The sequence below is a fragment of the Phalacrocorax aristotelis genome, chromosome 1 (genome assembly GCF_949628215.1).
Source record: "Phalacrocorax aristotelis chromosome 1, bGulAri2.1, whole genome shotgun sequence".
NCBI classification, from domain to species: domain Eukaryota; kingdom Metazoa; phylum Chordata; class Aves; order Suliformes; family Phalacrocoracidae; genus Phalacrocorax; species Phalacrocorax aristotelis.
The window spans coordinates 207,822,705-207,840,978 of record NC_134276.1 but is presented as its reverse complement, the minus strand read 5'-3'; the positions used below and the strand labels follow the sequence as shown (position 1 = coordinate 207,840,978).

Genomic DNA, 18,274 nt, shown 5'->3' with positions numbered 1-18,274 from the left:
GATCTTGTTTCTAAGTCCTGTTGCAAGATCATGTTTTAAATACACTTTCTAATCCATTTCTTACAGCCCATGATCAGACACAGGAATTACAACTAATTTACTCTATTGCCTGATTCCGTGTTCACTTTAAAAACAGGAGGTAAATCAGTACTTCTACTCATGGATTCTGAAGGGAAAAAAAATATTAGCTGGTAATGCCCTTATTTTATCTGTGCCGTTTCACTTATGTAAATATACAAAACTATAACAAATGAGGTGGTAGTGGTTGGCATTCTTTCTTTTTTTCCCTGTTCACAGGCTTTTATTCCCTAAAGTTATTCTCTTTAGAAAAAGATATAATTTTTGATTTATGGTAGGCCATATTTAGGTTTCTTTTCTAAAGATTCTAATTGTGCCTTAAACTGCTTGTCAGACTGCGTAAGGGATTAAACTAAAAGTACCTGGTTTATTTGTCATAGGATTTATTAGGTTAGGTTTAAAACCTAATTACCCTAAAGATATTAGAGTGAACTTTTTTAAATGCACATCTTTATCCAAGAGGATACAAGAAAATGTTTGTTGGTTTTTTTTAAATTAAAGCAGATTGATTTTACCAACACTTAATGAAACTTTTTTTTAGCATTTATAGGCATTTACACTAATTTCATGTGGTATATTTATGAAAGATGAAATAAACCAGTTTTATTAGTATTTTTATTGCTGCGTGCCGAGCAACAGGACTTCTAGTTCTTTCACTAGTGTTCTATGTCTTTTCAAATTGTGTGGGATTAATATGATTTTGAAATGTTCTCCAAATTTGTGTCTGTAATTCTAAGAACTTATTTTTAAAGTGAACAATCAAAATCAAGCACATATTTGTATTATTTTTGGGTTTTTTTCTTGGTTTTTGATTTCTTACTCTACCTCATTACCTGCAGAACAAAAGAATCCTTGTTAGGTATCACTGCTAGCAGCTTGACTCTAATATAAAGGAGCTTTTATACGTAGCCTCTTTAGCACCTTTTGTATAAAGTAGTTAGAAGTCATGGGAAGTATGCAGTTTTAAACCAAAATTTAAATAATCATATTTGGCCTTAATATCAGGTTTTAAATCATGGTCCAATAATGATGCAGTAGTATATATTTGCAATATAATCTACTACACTAATTTTAGCTTTGCCTCCAGTGGTTCATTGAAGAAAACATTTGAGGTATGGAGACTTTTAACAAAAGCTCTTCTGTTTTCTTTCCTGAGGGAGTTCATGATCTTCTAACATCTCTGTACCAAATAAAGTCATGGAAAAGAGTGATATTTTTTGCTTTCACATTTTATCTACAGTTGTTTTGGAATGGTAACTTTTTGGAAAAAAGGTAATTTCTATAGCTGTTTAAATTAACATATTAATTTCTTACTATATGAAAAGCTGCAGAAAAATGGTTTCTCCCCTTTCCTTAATTTTTTTTTTTTTAATTTATTTTCAGGTAGTTCATTATAGCATCCCTCAAAGTTCTAGAATTCATTTCAGGCCTTCAGTCTTCCCTGTATGCCTAACACCATTTTGGGCTACATCACAGGATCTAGTTTAAGTAGAGTCTCTAGGAAGCCTCACGTAGAGGGCATACGGAATCTTAATCACACCTTCAGGAAAGCAAAACTTCCAAATAGAGAAAATTGGTTGTTTTTTGAAAATCTTAAGATTTCCAGTACTTTTTTTTCTTGAATGAATGAAATGCAAACATCTTTTGTGGAAAAGCAGATACTTCAAAAATCACACATACAATGTTTCTACTGAAAAAGAGGTTTGACCAGTTGATGGGGTCCATATTTCATGGACAATTCTTGGAATTCTAGCATAGGATTTACAGAGCAGGTTTTCCTGCAGAAGCCATTATGTGGCAGTGATGACAAGGAACTTTCATCTTTGCCACTTGGTAGAGTAAAGGAGGATGTATAGCTTTTCCCACCAAAACCAAAATAGATCTATTACCACGATTTACTATATATGATTATCTATAGAGTTAGATGTGTCTTGTTGCAATGTAATCCTTCTGTGGTGTTTTTGAAAGAATTTGATGAAAGAAAGTGTTACTTCCTGTGATGACAAGCCAACTTCAGCTCCATTCACATAATCCTGCGTTAAGATTAGGCATTTATCTAGTTGAATCAATGGACCGTGTGTGTAAACTTGCTCCATAGAGAATCAAAATGAGAGTGTAAGTTAGTGTTGGTATGAATCCAAATTTCATCTGCAGTTGTTCTGAAAGATTATATTTTCCCATGCTTTTCTGCTGTTTGATGAAGCTCTGTGTTTCTTCAAATCTCTAGACACAGAGATCATAGAGACCAGAAACTTTGGATTCTGTGTGGTGAAATTCAGGAACTCAGTAATGCTACCCAATATGTAGTGTTCTTATTGGAACTGATTTATGCCCAAAGCTGGGAAACAAAGTACTATTGAAATGAAAAGCAATATAAAGACAATAGAACAATCTAATTTCAGCAGATAACAATATTAATGAAAGTGTGGAAGAAAAAGGTTGTTAGGATAGAAGAAAATAGTAAGAGTCACAAAGAAAACATTTATGACCTGGTCCTTAATGTAATTTTTATATGCCTTGCATATCCTTATCAGATACTGAAACTGTTTGCTTTGAAAGGGGGATTAATGATGGTGAAAAGTACCCTTCACACTTCTAAGTACATAAATTTTGTAAACGTGTATACTGACACTAGGCTAAAGTTTCTAATTTATGCATATGATCTCCTAAAGTAATTTTTCCATAAATTTAACTTCAGGATTGTCTTACTAAATCCCTTCATTCATGAACAGAAGTAACAGTGAGTATTTACCCCTCTCTCATAGCATTACTGGATAAAGAACAAAAAAAAAAAAAAAAGGTTATTTACATTGTATCCTAGGCTTACTAAATAAGTGTGCAGTATTACCTGGTGGCAGAAGTGTGTAACAGTGGGAAGATTCAAATTCTTTGTGTCAAGAAGTTAATAAATAACTAAACTACTCGCTTGAGAACCAGCAACAAAGCAATTTGTTCTTGTCAGCTAGAAGTGGTTAAATTATGAAAAATTGTCCTCTAACAATCTAGCTGATCCATGAATCTAATTTGTGAGCTGTACAGCATTCACTGTGTTGTAGCACTGTGTATCTCATATTTGAGATATGACCCATGTCAGTGTTAGTTTATGCATTGTATAGGTAATATGTCCAGGCAGGGTAATGAACTGCAAGATATGAATCGCCTAACAAAATAGCTAATTCATTTGGGGTGGGGGGTTATTTTAATTACCTTGTAAATGTATCATGTTTCTGAAACCTAATTCTTTAATAGGTGATTTAAAAAATACCGTTCAATCCAGTAGAAGTAGATAGCAATGCTATGGCAGCTTTGATCGGTTTAAACAAATAAATAAAAATATAAAAGACAGTGGAAAATATAATTGTGATGATAAAGAATAATTTTGTTTAAGTAGATAAACAGAATTGTATGTGTAGACAGTGTTAGAAATCCTATGCATTAAATGATTCTATGACAAGTTTTACTGGTAAAGTAAACTTGAGCAATGGGAAGGAGGTGGGGAAATAACTGGTATCTACATGAAAGTCAATACAAAAGAAGGCCTAGTAGAACTGTGGTTTATGAAAATGGCCCTTTTTACAATGAAACCACTAAACAAAAGGCATATATACATAATATCCAGATAAGTATGTCTGTATTGCTTTTCCTGGTCTCATTTTTCCCAAACAAAAACTTCCAGAAAAAGAGATTGCAGGGGAACTGCTCTAACATAGCGTAGCGTAGCGTAGCATAGCATAGCATAGCATAACATAACGTAACATGAGGAGGTGAGGTGAAAGAAATATTCTTTTTGCCTCTCTTCTGAAGTGAAAAAACATATTTTTTTCATTACACAGATCATCTAGTGTCGAAAGCCTTTGTGCTAACATTTCCTTCTAGTACCACTCCAAGTTGGATACTCTGCAGTTTTAAATGTTGCCTGCTAAAGAATCACATATTTTTGAACAGGTCAGATTATTTACAGAGCAGTTATTTTGTACACAACCATTTACAAAGTAAAAAGGATCCAGAGAAAATTGAATATTTTGCCTCTTCCAGCTTACCTGAAGGCTTTCACAAGCATTACATAGTCATTTACAATAATCAAGTGAATAAGCAACTAGCTTTGGTCTTTAATGATGAAAGGAATTTCCTCCTGTGTCTGTCACACACTAAGGTCTGGCTCAGTTATGCAGATTCTGATACAAAACAAACTGACCTGCGGATAGATCAGTGTCTTGATGGAATAGCGGGAAAGTGCATTTTGAGGGAAAAGGAAAGAAGATGAGTTTGTGTTAATGGCATTTGCTTCAAAATGGCATTTAGCTCATCTCAAATATATATCATGTTTGGATCTCAAAAAGGTCACAAAAGAGAATGAATGATATAATTATTTATGAAGTGAGGAAAACGATGGTTTATAAAGATTAGCTACATTACCTTATAGCACATGTCGTGGTAGTTTTTTAGTGCAAGTAATAATTGTTGTTGGGTTACCCCGCTGAAAAATGGTTACAGAGATAGTTCTTTCCTGTTGGTATTTATAGATTAAAAAATATTTTTTGTGATCAACTTTTTATTTAGATCCATAAATCCAAAGGTAGTGCCATAAACAGAATTGAAAATATAAATTAGGGCCATTTTTGGAGGTTAATTGCAATTGTTTATTTTAAAAAAGCTGCTGGACATGAAGAAATGTAACTTTTCCTTTTCTTTATTCAAAACCTATAATGGTTCTTAAAAATGCTATGTACATAGATGTGTCTATTTCATACAGAAATGAACATAACAATTTCTTACTTTAATTCAAAAAACTATAGGGCACATTACAACAATTCTATTTAGTAGAAAATGACTACAGTAAACCTAAACCTTTAAGGCTTTTAAGTGGTTCAGAAATATTTCAAGAGGAAACAAAACTATATTCCATTGAAAATACCCCAATTTTCAAGCTGCTGTAGATGTTACACTGAATGAAGCCTCTGACTGATTTTGTAATGGAAACTAGTAATCTTCTCCTTCATTGCTTTGCTTGAATTACATGGTACAGCGTTTCCACAGAGCTGCCAGGATCTGCTCTGCGCTACAACAGCCAGACTCACCTGTGATGTATTTTCCCAGATTTTATTTTCACTGTGGGAGGTGAATAAAACAATAAACGTGTGTGCAACAAATACTTAACCCACTTAGCAATACCCATGCGTGGTTGCATCTATTACCTGCTAGATGTCATGCTGCATAACTCACCTAATTGCATAGTGAGAGAGTCCTATGTCTGTAAGGGAAGCAGCTTACAGAAGACTTTCATGAGCTCTGGATTTTGTCCCATGTTGTCTGTACTTTTTCTAACTGCCTTTTTGAGTGACTTATGTAGCTTACTAGGGAAGAAGCATTAAAGGCATGGAATTAAATATGAGCATGGGAAATATTACATGCAAGAGAGAGCAAGGAAAGGTCTGATTCTGACACATTTCAAAGAGAATACATAAAGGAATGCAGGTTTATTTTAAAATATATTTTACTACAAATTGTTGCTAATAAACTTCATTTGCTACTTTCAAACTAACAGAATTACTTTTCTTTCTCTTACAGAATAATGATATAATCTATTACAATGCAAAAGATGATCAGAATGATGTAAGTAATGTTTCTTTATGTTTCATTGCCTGTAATCTCAGAAGATTAAGGGTTTGGAAATATTAATGAAACTCTAAAACTAGTATTTAAATATTTTGCAGAAGCAAGAAACCAAGGAACTTAGGAATGGCTTCAAAAGTTTCCTCAAGAGCTAGAAAATATTTTATGTTCTAATTCTCAAAGTCTGTCTTCTTTCATACTGAGTTACTGATCAGGCAGGGAATGTGCTGGGAAGAAAAAAGATCCTGACAGCAATATCATTCACATTTTGAAATGTGATAAAATCATAATTATAGGACTGGAGAATCAAAATGATAAATGTAAATAATTTACTTCACTCTGCAGGAATAATTTTCTGGCACTATTTTCCAAGACCGTATTATCTTTTTTTCTCCTGTATTCTTTGTATGAAACTTTTTACATGAGGGGAAAGCAGATGGAAAATGTTACTGAACAACTCTTTTCATGCATTTTGTGATCACTCATGTGACTCTAATAAGTTTTGGGGAAATTGAAAATACAGTCCCAAGATTTAGGCAAAATATATATTTCAGTTCCTGGCTATACTACAACTCTTATGTTTCCCATCTGGCTTTAACTGTTAAAAATCTTAATGTCTTCTGGGGAGAAGACAAGTTATCCTCACCTTCACTTGAGGTAATACAACTGCGTGTCTTCATTATGGATTTAATTTATAAAACCATAGAAAAAATGTTGTAAATGTATTAATCAAAATTGCCAGCATGCTTCATTTGCACTTTTAAATCAAGTATTCTTTAGAGATTGATGGCATCACTACTGTAATTGATGCTTCTGCTGTAAGGCAATTAATGTACATAGATCATGTCAAGCAGAACTATTTGATATGCTTATATAGAGCTGCGAGTACTGGAATTCAGATACAACAAAGTCTACTGTGCTGAGTTTTAAAATTTGCATGCTTTAAATAAAATTCATTAAAATGAATGTAAATTTGAAAGATATTGGTCTCTTCTGCTTAAATTCATTGGGATTGCAGGTGCTAGTCACTTCTGGAAACAGAATGACAAAGCTTAAATATTGGATTTTTAATCTACATGTACCATATCATGATGGTAGATTATAGCGAGAAGTAAAAGACCCTGCTGTATATCTGCTATGATTAAATAGTATTGGGAAAGGTATTAAGACTACCTCTACAACACAAATCCAAGTCTGTTAGGCAAGGCAGGAAAGGAAATACTGTTCCAGAGTTTACTTTCATTTTCTTTGACTTTCTTCAGGAATTTTTTTTCTCCCACAAACCTCTCTCCCCCAAACAAAAAAAAATTATTCCACCAGGTGTCCTATTTGCATTTCTGTTTCAGTTTTATTTCTTTTAATGTCTTTTTGATCTCTTGGAAATAAGTTTATAATAATAACCTTTATTGTGGATTTAAGAATAGTTCCTCGTGAGTCAGGGCCAATCTGCCAAGAAACAGTTAACACTCTAACATAGTGTCAGCAACAGAGAGCGTGATACCAAAACCCAACACCAGCTTAAGTTATTATTTTGAAATGTTTTGAATCACAATGAAAAATTTTAAGTCCTAGGGATTTCAGCTTAGTGGGCTGAAATGTTTTGCAGATCTGTGCTATTTGGGCTGTGTAAAATATAAAAATATAGCATTGAGACTGGTTCTATTTGAGTTGCCAGTATTTTTATAGGGCTATATGTGTTGAAATAAGTATTTATCTTTCCTTCATACCCGTCCTCAAATCAAAAGGTTAAAGAGGGAGAAGGAAAAAAATTTTTTTGTTTTGTTTTGCTTTTCATCTCTTTGTTTAATTCTAAGTTTAGACAGCAATGTGAAGGGAAAAGATGCCAAGAAAGTACAGTATTTACAAGCTCTGGTTGGTTGAGAGTGTGTGTTTCCTGTCAGTCATTTCAGCTATTTTGGCGTGCTGATCAGAACAAATGTTTTGACTTGAGGAGATACCATTAAAAAGTTCACCATGAGTTCTAATTGCATCATGAAGAGAGAGGCCAGTCTCAGATATCTCAGCCACTGATCCTGCATGTGTTTAGCTTATCTGCTAAGGGCTGGATTGTTCATCCTAGAGAAACATACTCGAATTCTGCTTCTTCGCATCCAAAGAGCAACAAAGGTGGTGAAGGGTTTGGAGAAAAAGTCTTTTGAGGAGCGGCTGAGGGAACTGGGGCTTTTCGGTCTGGAGAAGAGGAGGCTGAGGGGAGACCTTATCGCTCTCTGCAACTACCTGAAAGGAGGTTGTAGCGAGGCGGGGGTCAGACTCCTCTCCCCAGTGACAAGCGATAGGATGAGAAAGAATGGCCTCAAGCTGCACCAGGGGAGGTTTATACTGGATGTTAGGAAAAATTTCTTCCCCAAATGGGTTGTCAAGCACCGGAACAGGCTGCCCAGGGAAGTGGTGGAGTCACCATCCCTGGAGGTAGTCAAAGGATGTGTAGGTGTGCTGCTTAGGGTCATGGTTTAGAGGTGGACTTGGCAGTGCTAATGGTTGGACTTGATGCTCTTAAAGGTCCTTTCCAACCTAAATAATTCTATGATTGTTGCTATTTAGAAACGGTGACTATTTCATAGTGATGCTAAACATTATCCTCCTTCAGCTGCAATATCAGTATTAATTCTTAATAAACAAAATAAGTCTTATTTATATTGTAGAAAAAAGCCCAATTATTTCAGAGTTGTAATTTATACATGCAGAATTGGATCCTTCTAAAAGGCCCAGTATTTCAGGTACAACTACCGTGCACCTTCTAAAAAAGTCTCTTCCATGTGTCTTCAGTTTTTCACTGTTAAAATTTTTGTGCAAATATTTCTTATACAGAGAGATTTTAATAAAATAATCTCTGAAGTACTGGCTAGTAAAACTGCTTTTACCATCCATTCTTTGCTGTCTCTGACAAGTTCATATTTTTTTCACTTCCATGCTGTGAGCCTTTATTTAATCACAGGACATGATATTATATTTCTCTTTCAGTACAAGTAGGAGTAATTAGTAGCAGAAATTTATTTATTAAAATTGGATATCTAAGCTAGTCACTGTGGGTACCTCTAGAGATCTGTTCAGTTTATTCTGAGATAGGTGTCTAAGGTCAGCTGAATCGCATCTAGATGTGTGTTTCTCGCTGTTGACCAGGTTACTATAATGGACCCTTTTAGATCTTAACTTGTAGATGTTTAAGAATGGGAAGACATGAATCTCTCGTCCTGCCTGCCAGTTCTTATTTGTCTCCACTTATCCTTTTAAAATTATAACTTTATCAGAAAATCAACACTTCAACTTAAGTTCTTGGTATTTTTTCTGTTGTATGTTAATATGCTGTGGTATAGTTTGCTTTCCTTCTTCCTGTTTATGTACCACATTCAGGATCATTCTCTCTCATTTTTCATCTGCTGTCTCGATGGGCCTTTTTGAATCTAATGACTTGTTTGCTTGGACTTGGAAAAAAAAAATCACATGAAGGCCAATCATTCCTTGGCCTTTGGATTTCTCAGTCTCACAGATAAAACAATCAGTTTGTAACCCCTTAATCCATCAATCAGTAATATATCTTTTGTACTCTTTATCCTGCAACAGCAATTAGATTCTACTGGCTTATTTCCCCCACAGCGCTTATGTAATGTGTGAGCTGTTCACGATAATTAATGAGTTTTATCCTCACAACAAGGTAGGAGGTATTATATTCCCATTTTTCATAACTTATAGAAAGATGATGGTCAAATCTGTAATTTAATACAGATCCCTCAGGTTTTCATTCACTGTCCTATTCCCTAGAACCCTTTCAGTTTGATATATTGCAGTCTGTGTCATGCCCTTTAATTTGCAGGTGTCAACTGCTTGTGTCGTATTTGGACAAACGCTGCAGTGCTTTTATTGGACAGCTGAGTGGTAACACATTAAGATGCCCTTTCCCATAAGTTTTAATATTGTTTTGTCTGTTTTCTTTTCTTGTCCTTTGTACCCCACCCTATTTATAGTCATCTTTGCTTCACTGTTCAGTTCTTTCCTCTATTTTGTACTGGTCTCTATTTTATTTCTAGTCATTCCATATCTTCTTTATAGATTCTTTCTAAATCTAATTTTTCTGTTTCCATGTGTTCAGGTAATCCACCCCTCCACTATGCACTGAATTGCTCGATTGCTTCATTTTCATTCTTCCTTGATTCCTTCCTCTCTGCATCTTGCTCCTTTTCTACCTTTTTTAGAGTAGTTTCTTTTCTTGGTTTTATAAACTGCTTCCTGCACAGGCTACAACAGCCTAACGAAAAGAAGATTGAAATTTTTCAGTGATTTAACTGAAAGGATTAAGTATTACAAATAAAGAAACAAATGTTTCTTTAACATGAAACCAGCCACACCTCACTGGAGTTTGCAGCTCCACTGTAGGTCTTATTCATATCAGGCTTTAATTAGGAGCAGCCAGTTGCATCCCTGGCAAGAGTTGTGTCCCTAGTTAGCATAAGTGATTTATTAGAGATTTCCTTCATAGATTCCCACGTTGGATTGCGGTCATGACTAACAGAGCAGTGCTTCTTGTGCAGTAATTGATCATGCATTACGTGATAGTAGCACTTTTTATTTTATTTTACTGAATTAACGTGAAGGCTTTAAAATTATGGGTCCCTTTGGGGAGTAAATACCCGCACAAAATGTGAATTCACTCTATGACTAGGGCAACAGCTTTTTTATTACTTCATAAAACTTTTAGGGAGAAATCTTTTAAAACTCATAAGCTGTCTTTGCCGCATGGTTTAGATAGTGTTCCTATTTCAGTGATAACCTTGTTATTTTGGAATAATATGTGAAACATTTGCTCTCTTTGAGTTTAAAGCTACAGCATAAATGCAGCTATCAAGGTTTTTTTAAATAACAATGATGAAAAAACCCATATATCTACATCAAGTTGCAAATTGTTGTAAAAATAAGAAAGGGTGATTAGGTATGAATGTAAACATAACTTCAAAAATTTCCTGGTGGGCCTTAACGTACCACAATTCTGGGCATATAATGTGGAATGCATCAGCTGGAGAACATAGGAATTGATTGTAATAATCTTTTGCCTGCTCTTTTGTAAGTGTTTTTTAAAACACCCTGATCTTCATTGGAAATGTGGGTAAGCTGTAACCTGTTCTCTTTCCACGCAACAAATCCATCTCCCATTTTAAAACAGAGCTGAGAGGTGAGAACAGTTTCAAACAGGACACATCCCCCCACTTGCTTCAGAAAGTACATATCCTATGCTTTTTAGAAAACAAAATAATTTCCACCCCTCAAACGTTTTTTTGTTTGTTTCTTAAATATGAATATAAGGTCAAAGTAAATATTGGGCAGAAGTAAGCAGAGAACAGAATGGCTATCTAAGAGGCACACTCCTTGTACGTCTGCTTTTTCCCTGGAAGAGACACTGAGATTTAGAGGCATGTTGGCAGTGGCACTGGAAGTTTATTCCATCTCTGCTTATACCTTTACACAAGTCTTTTTTATTCTACTAATTTATGGTATCAAGTATTACAAAATTGTCTTTGATTTGCAGCTATTATAAGCTTAGTAAAAAGAAGTCTGTTAATGAATTAGCCCAGGTTTACTTGAAACCAAGTCTGAACCTATACTAGATTTAATCAAAGAAATGCTGATTTTTTTTTTCTCCTGCTGGAACTCAGGCGTTTTCTGGCTTTTCTCCGTATACCATACATTGAAAAAGGGCAGAACGGTTTGCCTTATTGAACAAACAAATATAGTATTTTATGTATTTTGTAGCTGGGCAGCAGAAAAGAAGGGTTTTCTTTGTAAGCCAGTGTCCCAGGAGCTGCGTGTTGGTTCAGGTAGAGCCCCTGAGGGGGAGATGGCATCTGATTATGGTCAGCTGGGTGGAGGGTCTGGAGCTGGGACATCCCCCCTGGAGTTCCAGCGATCTCCAGCGCTCTCTCCAGGGATCAGGTCTCAAAGGTAACAGGTGTAAAGAGACTTTTCTAGAGACTGGAAAGGTTATGCCAGGTTTCTGCAAGTCCACCAGCTGCCAGTTGCTGGACTGAAAAGTGAGACTAAATATAAAGACCTGCCCTGACAGTATAAAGCTGGGGTGGAGACTGCTTTACCTGTTACATGTCATCCAGCAGATACAAATTTCCTCTGGTTTTTGAAGTTTTTTTTCAACCTTATTCTGATAATACATATCTTCAGAAATCTCCCTTGTATCTGCATATGTAAGAGATGTTCCATCTCAGTGCTTTGAGTGGCTCTGGATGCCAGCATGCAAATAACAAAATCAGTGTGCTACCATCTGGTTATTGCTATAGGTGGATTTTAAAGCACTCTTTTTTTTCCTGAGCTGATGCTACTCATTTTTTCCATATTTCATAGACAGTGAAGAATAGGCATTTCCAGTGGGAAATTTGTCTCTGACAATTTAGGATGAGCTTAAGTGCTAGGCTGTAGAAGACCTAGTTTCCTCTTACAATGGGGCAGCCTAGAGATAGTAGCCAGCTAACTTCCTTATCTAAAGTTGTGTGGTGCTCTTATTCCCGCTGCTTTCATTGTATGACAACTAATGTGGCTTGACATTACAACATCACAGGTAACTGTGAAATAGCTACAGTCACAATTATGACATGTCGTGTTTCTTTTTATCTTCTCTTTGTCCTTTACTTCTTTGATGCTCAAATAAATGTTAAAATGAGCCATAAAGAATTTATCCCAGCTATTCTCATTTATCATAAGTGGGCAAAATATATTTCATACAGATTGGAAAGTGTAGTTAGATAACTTGACAAGAACTGTGATTCATACACCTCTGCACTCAAGAAGGTGCCAACAAGTACCCCTTGTATGTATAGCAGGTGTCTCTAGAGTTCAATTATTTGTTGTTGTTCATGTGTGTAAGTTGATTCTCTTTTTAGATTAATTTTCTTCTCCTTCTGAACCTACTAGGGTTTTTCAGCAGGACAAGATATTGCAGGTATCTGATTAAATAATATTTACATATATTTGCATACCTCGTTCTCCTATTTTCTGTTTAAAGTCGCATCTCTTGATGGTGTGTGGTAGAATTAGGCATGTGAATGTTTCACTGGAAAACACTACTTAGCACTTGTTTTAGATGACTTTTTGTACATTCTTGGAGAATCATGACAGTGAAATGGGCTAATGGCTAAGTTTGTAAATAGACTGAAATATTAGTTGACTGATGTTTGATGGAGATTTTTTGAATTTGAACTCTTTGACGACTTAGGCTGCATCTGTGCCAAAATTTTTCTGGTTCTTGGTGATACCACATGGATTTTGTTAGGGTTTTTTGTGATATTTTTTTGTCGTTGTTTTTTTTCTGCATCACTGTAACTGGTGTTAGCTATAGAGACAAATACCCTGTTCTGGACTTTTTTTTTGTATAGACAAGGCAGACATTTTGCCAGGGTGATTTATTCTTAGACTGACCTAAGCTGTAAGAGTGAAAGAACATTTGTGCTAGTATAAATTATAGCTTCCATTATGAAAGGCTGTCAGAGTAGGACTGTTCACACACCTATTTAGCGAACATTTTTAATGCCTTAGAGATGTTTCATTAGAATAGGAATTTCTAATCTGTAATAAATGTCATATTTTTCAATTGTAATTTCATTTCTATTAAACTATATCTTGATTATTCACTTACATTTTTTGGTACTGGCTTGTAGTACTTGGAATTAATAATTAAGTCTGTAATACACTTACAATTTTATGAAATGAAGAGGGGAAAAATTTAATAGATTCCCATAGATGTCATAACTTATTTCCATTTTCAGAAAACACTTCCTGGTTGCGTTTTTTTATTCCTGAGAGTATTCCAAGCCTCTGTCCTGTGCTTCTCAAATATACAACATATTCATAGATATTACTCTTTTAAGTTATATTCCAGATATCCTAGAAGATACTTTATTTCATACCTACATTGAAAAATTTCCATTTGAATTAATATATTTGAAAATGGACTGCCCTGAAAGGGTGGATCCATATTTTGTCCTTTTTTATGTAACAAAATAATTTTGCTTTGGAGTGTTGTATCTCTCTCACTGCAGTGTATAATAAAAATCATGGTTAAAATATACACTTCTTGCTGTAGTGAAGATGTGAAAAATTCTGTTATAAGATATCACAAAGCATCTTATCTTTAGTATATGAGGAGGAGGAGTAAGCAGGGAGACCATATTTTTTTTTTTTTTTGGTCTTGCACATGGTGTTCATCCTTTTTATACAATAGGACTTATTGTTCTTATATCTAGTAATTTCGTTTTACCTTGACTTCCAGGTCTTTTAGGAAAAAGCATACTCCACTGGTTTTTTGCTGCATACTTTCCTCTTTCATGTCTGGACTCCAGTGTTATCACTTCTAACAGTGCAATTTGGATGCTGTTCTTTGGAAAATGAGCACCGGAACTGATAGTGAGGGCATGATTGACATTGGCTGCTGTAGTACCAGGACTTTTTGCATTGTTCACTGAGAAATGTGTGCCTTTTACCAAGTATCACTGGGAAACATGTAAATTCTTTCAATTTCAAGGCATTATAGGTAAGCTCGAGTCCAACCTAGAAGGAGAAAAGTCATTCCTTTGAGCTTCCTATTGAAATTATAATCATTTATTTCCATGGGGAGCAGGGATTCTTGCCTTTTTTTTTTTTTTTTTTTTTTTTTTTAGTATTCTGGTTAAAAAACTAGGTGTCAGGTTTATATTCCTTTATTCAAATTTCTGCAGGTTGTCTCTTCTCCCAAATGAATATACGTTCAAAGCTGCACTAAAAAATACATGATAATGAAATATATGGCTGCCCCAAAGCTATCTCCAACCTGCGAAACAGAGTTATGAAATAATAATGGCAAGAGTGATAACTGCAGTTGTCAGCGTCCTAAAAAAGATGAGGATGTTCTTAATGTGGAGAATCCTACCTTGAAGGCAAATTTGCACAAAAGAGCAGTGCTTGAAGTGTTCCCATGGAGGCTAAGTTTATGCCACACCAAAGATCAGAATTCATCCCTAAAGCTAGTAATTCATCAGTTTAATGGAAAACTTCTTCCTTCAGGATATTTCCTACTAATATCAAATGCATGAGTGATAACAATTGCAGTGAATGCAGTATAATTGTTTATTGGTAAGTAAAAGCAACTCCAAAAGCTGAACTTGTTATAGAGTGTTTATAGCATTTGAAGTAGTGATTTTCAGCGAGTACTTTGTTGCTTGATTATAGATAGCAATGTTGTACGAGGGTTTTGACATGTCACTTTGAAATGTGCTGGTCACACTGAGATTTTTGACTGATACAAACCAAAACGAATTATTGAATCTGATGTTTTCATATGATCAACTGAAGGTAGAAGTAGCCTTTGAAAATTGCAAATCAGATCAAGAAAAATGGAATGGAGCATTTATAATATTTTAATAAGATTTACTATTAAGACTCAAGATAGCTATATCGCCAAAATCTGTTTTCAAGTTTAAAAAGTTAAAAAGAAGAACAATGTACTGGTAGGGGTGTCTGCTGTGATTCTGCTGACGTACTGCTTACTCATATCTCAGATTAAAGAAATGACCAAATGAATGCTTGGTCATAAGTATGGCTGAGGTGAGGTAAATATTATAACTCCATAATTGGCTCTAATATTCAGTTTGCATATGGGGCAAAGGAGATACTCTGGAATCCCCATTCTGGGAAATGTATACAGTTATTATTAGTTGATTGGGAGATTAATACGTAGTTTTGCTTTCCTTAGATGACCTGAAATGTTCCTTTACTCAGAGACATAATACCATATTGGCTTTCTTGGAGATACTTTTAGAGTAGTTTATGATTCTGAATATATCCCCAGACAGGAAATACTCTATGCATTGCATTGTTTCGGGATTTTCAGGGAGTTCCCTGTGGTTTAAGTGATTTGAAACACAGTTCCTCGCCTATTCCTGCCCTTCCCCTGCCTCTGCGGATGAGAGTATTTCTGAACCAGCCAATATCATCTGCAAAAGGCTGGATTGCTTTCCCTGGCCTTTCCACATACCCATTCTCAACATGCTCTGTCCCTGCTGTTTTTTGGAGAATAGATGAAAAAAAATAGACTGAAGAAGAGAACAATATCTAATATAAAGCATTTCATTTGTAGATGTTTGGAAGTGGATGTTCGGTCTATTCTATGACATACAAGGCTTTCTTACTGTATCCAGTGTTATCCTTTCCTGCAGTTCTTTTCATTAACATCTCTAGTTTCCAGTACTTGCCATAAATATGGCAAAGCAGCAGAGCTTCAGAACTGAAGCTTCTCATTTTATGCAAGGTCATTAACTGTGTAGTTCTACACCTGAGTCATGCCTTGAGCAGGGCTAAGTAGGAAGCAATCTGGGGTTTATCTTCAGAAACATTTCTTGCCCACATGGCTGTGAAAGGCCATCTGGGCTTCTGCTTTTGTGTTGTGACTTGAAGTCTTTCAGAGTTCTTAGTGCTGGTGTGAGAAAAGGTGGATTAAAGTTACTCTTGCAGCTCTTCTTCATGGTGTGTATTGCAAATAACTTTTAATCCAGTGGGGAATCACATTGTGCAGACCTTAAAAACTTTTAAATGTGGCTTCAGCTGACCTTTTACAAAGTTGGGGTTTTTTTGTCTTTGTGTCTTTGTTTTTGTTTTTGTTTTTTTACTGACTCTTTTTTAGTTCTTTCCATGTCTAAAGTTGACCTGTTTCTTCTTTCCTTTTTATTTTTTTTCCTTTTTTCTTTTCTTGTTTGCTTTGGTTTTTTTTTCCCCTGGTTTGTTTTGTTGTGTTTGTTGGTTTTCCTTCTGATGTTCTTCTCTTCTTGGGCAGAATATCCTTCTAAAATTTCCCTCAGTCTCTGTGAATGCTATTCTTCTAACTTAGTGCATTGTTAGGATTTCACTATACTAGCATTTTAAAAAAAACATATAAATAGCTTTACATAGTGTTATGGCAGTTTACTCTAAATTATTATATAGTATTAAGTTTACAGGGAAAGTCTACAGTGCATATGTAACCCAGAGGTCAGTGCATGGTTTTGTGTTAACTACTGCTTTTATCTACTTAGATACAGCTGGCGTTTAATTAGTGAAAAGCTGCATTATATTTATGCGAACATGAATTAGTGAGTGATGTTTGTATAGTGTTTTGAGCCCCATTACCATTAACTCAGAGAATCACAGAAAATATTAGATTAGGAGGGCTTCTGGAGGTCATGTATTCCAACCTCCTCCTCAAAGCAGGTCTTTACTGTTAATAATGTTGTTATTGACACAGAAGACATTACAAATTATGAAGGAAGAGCAATAACCAATTAGTATGCTGCAAGATGTACGAAATCTGGACGTAACCAGTATGACTGAAGATAGGAATGTGCTGTGAAACGGGATCAGTTGATGGCTTAGCAAAGCAAGGCAAAGACAACTGCATCAAATGAAAAAATCAAATTAATTAAATGTTCACATTCAGTGGGTATTATAACTGATTCCCAATGAACCGTTAAGATAATTTAACAGTTCTTATTCTCCAGGGATACGATCTTTAATCAGATGTGGGGGTGGTAAAAGGTAGGCAGTGTAATTTATTCCAATAACATTAGAACAATCTCTAGTTTGAAATTTAATTGGATGATGTATGAAAAATCTAAATTATCCAGAGTACGTTTTGGTCTTGAAATTGTAGATGACCAAGTGTTCTATGGGATTTTTGTAAATAACAGATATTTTAATTTTATTTCATTACATATGCGTGAGTACTCTAGTGGGATGTGACTACAGTAATTTGAAGGAGGTTATGAATTTTAAAGGATTTTTTTTTTAATAATTCACTGGGTTTTTCTGAACTGCTCATAACATTTTAATCAGTTATAGTAAGGTGTGCTTTTATTCTAATATGACTATATATTCCTAGTGTTGGCTGATGACATTATCTTATCCAGTCAAGCCACTATCAAAGTCAGTGCTGGGGTAGGTACGTCTGTTTGATACATGATACCTTAAGGGCCAGCAGGAAAATCTGTCTTAGTGAACACCCTGGTCCAAAACTCCTGAGTTTTCATAGGCCATCACCCCATGTAGAAGAGAGCCAAGTTGGGAGGTTCAGATGGGGATACACATCATGACTCCTGGACTCCTGATGAGGATGTATGAGCCAGGAGAGCTATGGAGATGTTGCCTGTGCCTTCAAGGATGGAAGGAATAGAATTAGCAAAGCTAAATTTCAGTTGGGGTTTGTATTGCCAAGGGGCGTAAAGAAACAAGAAGTGTTTCTTTAAGAATGTTGATATCAAAAGGAAAGCTAAATAAACTTCTCAATGGGGAGGGGACCTTGTGGCTAAGGACATAATGAGGATAAGGTACTTGGTGCCTTCTTTGCCTCAGTCTGCCAAGTCTCTTAGCCTGGCAGCAGAGCTATGGGACAGGAGCTATTTCCACAACAGCAGAAGATAGATGTAGGGACCACTGGAGCAAGTCAGACATACACAAGTCCATGGGATCAGATGTGATGGATCCAAGAGTGCTGGTGTCGTCATAAGGCAGCATCATCCTCAAAGCACTGTGGGGACTGGGAGAGTCTTAGGGGGTGGGGAGG

General features: G+C 35.5%; 1 protein-coding gene across 8 annotated transcripts in view; it reads left to right on the top strand.

The window, feature by feature from the left end:
- The window catches only part of CACNA2D1 (calcium voltage-gated channel auxiliary subunit alpha2delta 1), a 428,757-nt gene that overhangs the window by 224,956 nt on the left and 185,527 nt on the right, over positions 1–18,274 (top strand). For all 8 annotated transcript variants that reach the window (XM_075081513.1, XM_075081510.1, XM_075081507.1 and 5 more), the window contains exon 5: positions 5,647–5,691. In XM_075081513.1, coding sequence (XP_074937614.1) covers positions 5,647–5,691 — 45 coding nt within the window. The remainder of the gene's footprint in view (positions 1–5,646; positions 5,692–18,274) is intronic.